At 32.5% G+C, this 8,136-nt stretch overlaps 1 protein-coding gene across 1 annotated transcript; it reads left to right on the top strand.

Annotated features, from left to right (window-relative positions):
* The first annotated feature begins 2,923 nt into the window (after positions 1-2,923).
* Positions 2,924-7,511, top strand: LOC124373838 (invertebrate-type lysozyme 3-like). Its single transcript, XM_046832163.1, has 3 exons — positions 2,924-3,101; positions 5,652-5,728; positions 7,299-7,511. The coding sequence occupies exons 1-3, from the start codon at positions 2,975-2,977 to the stop codon at positions 7,452-7,454; spliced, it is 360 nt and encodes a 119-aa protein (XP_046688119.1). The 5' UTR covers positions 2,924-2,974; the 3' UTR covers positions 7,455-7,511.
* Positions 7,512-8,136: the final 625 nt, after the last annotated feature.

The following is an 8,136-nucleotide window of genomic DNA, read 5'->3' as shown; positions in this document are numbered from 1 at the left end:
AACAGTTCTAAGTAATTGAAATAGAAATCGTTATGATCCAATATTTTCCTGTAACAGTTCGCGTGATCAAGAAATATGCTACTTTAACAAGAAACTGAAATATATGTAAAGCGGTTATAATTAAATCTCTTTCCTGACCTTCAGTAGAAGATTTTAAATAATTTTGCACACAAGGAAAAAGTAAAACTGCCCGTCCTACTTCCTGTCCCTCAATGTTTTGAAGCTTGTTGCTCATTTGTTCATTTGTATTCAGTGTTGTAAAGAACGTCCTCAAAAAGATTATGTCAATTGAAAGCTAGTGCGAAGTATTTAAATCTGATTGAAAATTAAAGTTCAAATAATCAATGATTCCATTCTTATATTTCCAACGTGAAACCACAAAAACTACAGTAATTGAAGTTAAAGTAGTTTGGAATAAATATATCCTATCCCTTAAATGACAATTTTAAATATGTTGCATTCATGGAGCAATGCAAAAAAGTAATCAGTAAGTATTTTTATTGAAGCTTAACCACTAATTAGGTTGTTTTACTTACTTTCTGGGTAAAACATTTCTCTATTTTATCCTGGTCACGGTCATTCAAAACAAAATATGGCATATACAAGAAATACTCCTAAGTCAATGGAAAAAATGCCTTTGTCCTAACTATTATGAGCATTTAATATTGAATCTGTGACACGTCGGTGGAGGGTTGGACGCGACCTTACGGTATATGCACAGAATTTTCCCATTTCCTGTGTTTCGAGATTTTTTTTAACTGCCCATTTTTAATTATTGAAGTCAAACAGAAACCGGTGTGTTTAGAGTACAATTTATATGTATATGTAATGAAAATACAAATTAATGACTTGGAAATGCATGACAAGGTAGTGCAGTAAGTTAGTAATTTTAGCAATATTATTTAGAAACGATGCAATATCACAATGAAACTTAAAAATTCTCAACTCTTAACAGTGCCTCTTTATATCCTTAAAGAATTTGACTGGCCAATAAACTTAGTCTTGGGAAATGTCATGATACAATTATATGAAGGATGGTTGTGAAAACCACCTTAATATTGTTGCTACCTAACATGCGTCTTAGGTAACCACTACCTGTTTTACAATAAATAATCGACTACTCACTTCTGTTAACAGAATAGTAATCCCAAGTCTTAGCTGACTAAATGTGTTAGTTTCACTAAAGCCACACGTGAGTAGAATGTATGCATCTTAAATGCCTTTGCATTCATGTGGTTTATTCAGTGGATGTCCAAGAGGTAGCGAGTACTAAGCGCATATGGAAATAATGGGAATGAGGGGACAGCTAGGTCAAATGGGTCAGTACACTGTCTAGAACAATGGTCGTAGTGGGTGGATTCCCTCGGTATTCAAATGGCTGTTAAAATATAAAGTAGTCATGCCAAGCTTTGTATCTTAAAGAGGCTGGAACAATGATAACATTATATTCCTATACGGTACTCATAGTATGGCTGAGATCATAATAATCCCCAATGATTTCTGTTACCATAAAAATCTGGGTAGCAGGAGCTACTCTCACTTTAATAAGATAAGTTGTACTTGTTCTTGTGGACACAGAACAAATTATCTTTCAATGTAAACTGAATGGAAATTTCAAGCTTTTAGCCTTACATAACATGATCATGATGTACAGATTTATCATTGATGGAAAATAGATGGATGATAGGTTTTTATCATTTTTCAGTGTTGCTTTGGTTAAAAATTTTAATACAGACGAATAAAAAAATACAAATTTGACACAAACTGTTTGTATAATGTATTAAATGTTTAACTTAATTACGCTTGTTTAGTGAATTTTAGTTTTTTCATAACAATGCACATTGAATGTTGTTACCGTTATACTGTTCAAATACTAATGATAAATTTTAATGTAAACAATCTAAACTAAAACATAAAATACAATTAAACAATACTTTTTAAAGACTCTTTGTGTTGGGATGTGTTTCACTACTCACAATTCCCCTCTTACCTCAATATAAACCATTCTTCCCCAACAGTTTTCTAACCACAGAGTGTGGTCTGCATGTACTCTCATGCTGGTTATGCTAGCAATACACGAGGTAAGCAACCACTTCCATCACGGTCACACTCTATGGGCACGTAACCAGCTCACACTTCATTGTCAAAGACTATTATTTGCCGACCTTGACTTTTCCGTGATGCCATCTTCTTCCCGTTGATGGTTCACCAATCACTCACTTTACAGAGTCTATCATTAAGTTTCTATTGCTGCAATTACAATACAGAATTCATTACGTACAACACACCCAATTGTATACTTAAGCTGCAACCCTGAATAGCTTTCAATCAAATGCTCCTGAATTATATATATTACACTGTTGCAAGTGGAAGGGGATGTTAGAGCTTTTCAATACACATTCCTTAGATACCCTCAGAATTCTGTTTTTTCCTTACTAACACCTAATTGTATTTGGTCAGGTGATCAAAACATATATAGATAATACAACCTAAGTTCAAACCAGTTTTAATTGGTTTGGTCTTGTTTAATTCGACTTTCACTCATACACATGGATCATTTTTGTATCTCTAATTTTAACACAGCAATTAGGTTTATCTTCTATTTTGTCCATAACAAAATTTGTCAATTACCCAAAATGTTTTTCCAGAACAATTCTGGGTAAGTGTTATGGCATTTTAATTCGGACAGTGGCCAAAACAGACTGCCCATGACGTGGGCAATTGCATTTTGCTCAGGCATTTCTGCCCAGTGGTCAAGAAACAAATACCCCTAACTAGTTCAACAATAGTTTGCTCTGGTGGGGATTAAGATGCATTGAAATTACTAGAAATCAAAGTAATGTTTGCGTTTTCTTTAAGGCTTAAGAAACACATCACCATACCATCTTAAAATTCTAAACTCATCCAAACCAACTTGTCTACAGGCCAGAACGAGAGAGTGACAGAGATCTGTCTTGGATGCATCTGCGAAGCGATGTCCGGCTGTAACCTGACCAGAGGATGTGCTGAGGATGACTGTGGAATGTTCAGAATCACCAGACTATACTGGGTAGATGCTGGACAGCCAACACTGCAGCTGGATGACCCAAAGACTGATGGAGGTAGTACATAACTGAAATATGTATTGTGTGAATTTTATATACAGACAGTGGCGTAGCTACCTTGGGTAGCATCTGGTGCGGAAGTTGGTGGTGTCACCCCATCGAAAGTAAAAAGCAATAATTTTTATATGATAAAGGTCATGGATGTAATATTTTTTTTATCATCTATCACTATATAATAATACACGTTTAACAATTCACAACAACCAAACACATCATACTTCACGAAATAAATGAGAAATGTTTCGACTGAAACGTTTAAAGGTCGTGAGTGTGGGACGGGGAACCCCCAACGACAACGACAGAATCAGGCTCTTTTGCGGGAATCCCCGAATTATACATAGAGCTGAGCTAGTGCTAGTGGAGGAATCCAAAAAAGAAATTTTTGTGCTAGCGATTTATTTTTTTTTTCATTGTTCTTAAAGTTGAGATACCGGGTGGGTGTCACCCCCAATACAGGTGACACCCGGTGCGGGCCCGCCCCCGCCACCCCCCCTTTGCTACGTCACTGTATACAGTAATATGATTGTGGCTTGATCCTCTTATACAGGTACTTGGCTATCAGTTATTGAAAATGATATGAAGCTAAATGGTATTGGAATCAATCACCTTGTGTCAAAAATAAGCTTAATTTCAAATGGTAGGGAAAGTAAAATATACAGGAAAAATAGGTATGTCTTTGGACGGTTTATGTCATGTAAATATATCTAGTTATGTATGTATGTATGTATGTATATATATATATATATATATATATATATATATATATATATATATATAAATTACTGTATATATACATATTTATAAATTGTCACTCAATATTCAGGAAGAATATTCAGAAGTATTTAATAAACAAAATTACTTAATTAGCATTTAGAAGGATAACTCTCTTAGGTTTTATTTGGTTTGAATAAAGTGATTTGTGGATAATTTTGTTTCCAATTTAAATTCGGCTATACTAATATATGCAAATCTAATGGTGTCTCTCTATATGTCTTTATGTGGGTTACCCAATCACGTAAATAATACTGGACTGATTCGACTGTACTGATATTTTAATTGGACATTCTTAGGGTTCCTGGTTGATGTATAGGTCTATTCCTATTTCAAAACCCCACTGGTTTTGAAAACTCCCTTTTGGCTTAACAGCAGATAGTAAATGTGTTTTAACCTCCTGTCAAAGTCAAGAATAATACTAGCAGTTATTCGCGGCTATGTAAGAAATTTCGTAGGCTTTGCACATGTGTAAGCACTTCTGATTCGAGTGAATTATATTTCTGACATTAGCCTTTTGCCATGATCAAAATAATATATCAAAAGGTGTTTATTTAAAGTATTAAAACATATGGTTGTGCTGTTATAAAACTATATTTACACAGAACATTAAATGTTCTGTGTAAATATAGTTTTATTTTTATTTATTTATTTATTATATATTTATATTATATTTATTTTATATTTTTTTAAATTTTTATTACATTTAACAGGCTCTTTCAATTAACTTTATATGCTGTACTGCAACTGTAAAGACCAAGATGAGATTATTTGCTGCTTTAGACACCAGTGGAGAGTAGCCCATAGGGATTTTCCAATTAGTAATAATGTTGTCCAGGGACCTTAAGGATGTCCATGTAAAATTTCAGTACAACCAGTCCAGTAGTTTTCACGTGATTGAGTAACAAACAAACACAAATAGATACTATTACATTAAAATATAATAGTGTAGATACAATAGATAATCATTTATACACATTTAAACAGTTAACCATAAAAGTTTGTTGTTATTCATGTCAAAGCCAGTTACACATTACAAATGTCATGTTTATGTGCAGAAGCTTTTCTTTGTCTGGGTTTGTTTTTTATTGTGATTTTAATCAATACAGTAAATCATTTATTACATCATGAGTGTGTTTACTCCTTTGTTTTCCCTTTAGTCTTAGGGTTACTCCACACTGGCTAAAATAGTGCAATTGTTGCTGAAATCATTGGAGCTATTCAATAAAATATCATGAAATGTTGGAGAGCAATTCGGGAAATTTCAGAGGTACTTGTAAAAAACAGTTTCACTCTCTGACTTCAGAGCCCCATCCTTAAACTTAAATCTAAAATGGATCAAGAAATTGGAATATCTTTAAGTAACTATTACTTATCTCAGGATTGTTTGGAATCTCACTGGAAAAAGTATGCTCATGGTGTCCTGTTTTTCAAAATGAAATTATATTTGAAGCCCCTGGTTAACTCGTAATTTTATAAAGATTCTTATTTTTAAGAATCTCATTATTCAGAGCTGGATTCTATTCATAGTAATTACAATTAATTAATTGATGTTAAAATCACAAGAAATGTTTTTTTAAGTTTTTAGAGAATAGCACTTGAACATGTTCTCATAGTGTATTTTGAACCAATGAGGAAAATTATGTTTTTGTTCATTGTATAATGAAATACCTTAAATTAAAATCTGATATTTATAAGGTATAAAAATATAAATGCAACAAAGATAATATAACTTCTGTCTATTTCCATTATAGAATAGTTGTATGTTTGATGTAGCTTACCAACGGTGCACTTTGGACCCTGTTTGTGCAGCAAGGACTGTTAGAGGGTACATGAACAAATTCATTGACAAGGTAAATATTTTATACTTTGTCAACTCAGTGGCTAGTTTAAGGAAGTTATAATAAAATACTACTGTATCATTAATTCTTCATTCAGCATTTATCTGTAGATTTCTTACCTGTTACAAACTTTTTAAACATTTTCATCACATTTCTCCATTTTGGAATTGTCCATGCTATAAGATATCCCATTACTCTGACTATTATTTATATATCTGATGGTTAATTGTAAGTTTTTTAGTCATGGCTAAAATATAATCACAGGTAAAAATTATAGTTTATATGTTTAACCCTTTTGATACCATCCGATTTTGACCACCACCAAAATTAGCATGTCTGACGATCGATTTCTTTCTCAGAAGAAATCCCTCTATTGATAATTTCCCTCCCTGATAATTAAAATCCCTCCAAGATAAACCAGGTTCTGTGCAAATGGGGACTCCTAGACTAATAGTTATGCATGATCAAAGACATTTATTTTACAAAAATATGAGCAAAATAACCAGAATCGTTATCACAATTGTAAATAAGAAAAACTTACACAAGATATGCAGTCAAATGTACTTAAAGTCAGGTCCACATTGTTTGTGTGTTGATTTAATCTAATGAATATGTTTCATTTAATCAGTACCAATCACATAGGCTATAAAACTTTCACTACTTAGAGTAAGGTGGTCAAAAATTGGATATTTGTTAAGGAAAAGGATTTTTGAAATGTATAAAACCTTCCTTCAAGGGCTGTTATTATCTATGCCTATAAGTACTTATAAATCTTAACTTAGTCACTCCAGTAAATAATCATCGTAGTATATTAATCAAAAATTAAATTCTATAAATGTATTTTACAAAATTGAATACTATTCTTTTTTTAATATGTGCTTGGAAACTAAATACTTTACTTTAAATCAATACCTTGAACAATTTTAAATCACATAACAAAAACTACATACTAAATTAGAAGTTTATAGTGGTTCAATTTAATAATCTACCAGGTTTTGTCATTCATAAGTATATCTCAGCGTACAAGATATCATCTTTGATTGTATTTAATTTTTATCTGTCAGCTATAGCTTTTTCTTTTATTTTCATGTGTCATGTTGCATGACATGTACTTGATATTTGTATTCAACAAATTAGTAAGTTAGGTTGAGGATCTCTACTTGTGAAGGAAGGAAGTATCAATTTTTGAAAGGGGGAGGTAAACATTTAAAGTTTACCATTTAAATTTTAGTAGATAAATTTATGCTCTTGACAAATGCATCTCTTTTGACATTTGATTCTGTTTAGAAAGCAAGTTATAGTTTGAGTTCTGAGGATTACGCTTGCATCATTATCTTTAGAAATGTTGGTAAAAAAAGACAATCATAGAGTTCTCAAGAAAAGAAACACTAAGTAGAAAATATAAAGAGAAACATATTTATTAAAATAGCTGGAAATGTGTCAAAGTGGATTAAATTGTTTTAATGTTATTTACCGTACTTTTAAAATAACTGGTTTTTTAATTGTACTTAGTATTTTAAAAGAACAATAGTGATGATTTAATTCAAAAACTACTATTAAACCATTTATAACAACATTGCAGGATTGCAATGGTGACGGCACTGTGGACTGTATGGACTATGCTGCTAGCCACTTCTTGAGCGGCTACTCCTGCTCCGCTCCTTTGGACAACGACTACGCCAAGACCATGAGAAGTTGCCTCGCCCAGGTTGCCGGCTTGGCGATCAACAAGTCATAGTCAAGTCACCTTTCCATGTCTTCTAGTTATCACTATAAATACATTTTTAAAAGGAAAGGTACTTTTCATTTCACAACATTCCCCTACAATGTTAAGGTTTTAAAAATTTCAATGTCATTATTTCAAATATACAAGGTAGAAGTATGACACAATATGACACATTGTGTAACGCTTCACTGGGGTTTTATGCAAATTTCAAGTTATTAGAACTACCTGTATCACTATGTTAAATTTAATGTCATATGATTGTACTCAGTTTGATTACAAATGTATTTATTCTCAAATTTTTTTGTTGCCATCATGTTTACCTGTAAGAACAATGTAACAATGCTCACTGATACTGGAGTGACTTACACCATCATCGAATCGATGTTGCCTGTATGGAAATAAAAGTATCATGCAAATTTTCAAGTCCACAAATCAATTCATTCTTGAGATATCGTGCAGACAGACAGATACAAAATACATTTTTCTAGCCCCTCAAGTGATAGGACTTGACAATAACTTTGACCCTTGCATACATGTCCTTGACATCCACCTAGGGCAATAGTGGATTATTCAGCCTTGTATGGCTTCAGTCATTACTATCTTGAAAGAAGAGGAAGCTCCCTCCATTATAACCTCTATTAAAATTGAACATCTAATAGAGTAAAGTTCTCAGTATGTTATTGAGTAGATTGAA

This window comes from Homalodisca vitripennis, unplaced genomic scaffold (genome assembly GCF_021130785.1).
Source record: "Homalodisca vitripennis isolate AUS2020 unplaced genomic scaffold, UT_GWSS_2.1 ScUCBcl_6507;HRSCAF=13749, whole genome shotgun sequence".
NCBI lineage: Eukaryota > Metazoa > Arthropoda > Insecta > Hemiptera > Cicadellidae > Homalodisca > Homalodisca vitripennis.
The sequence above is the reverse complement of the archived record's forward strand: the minus strand, read 5'-3'. Positions and strand labels throughout refer to the sequence as shown.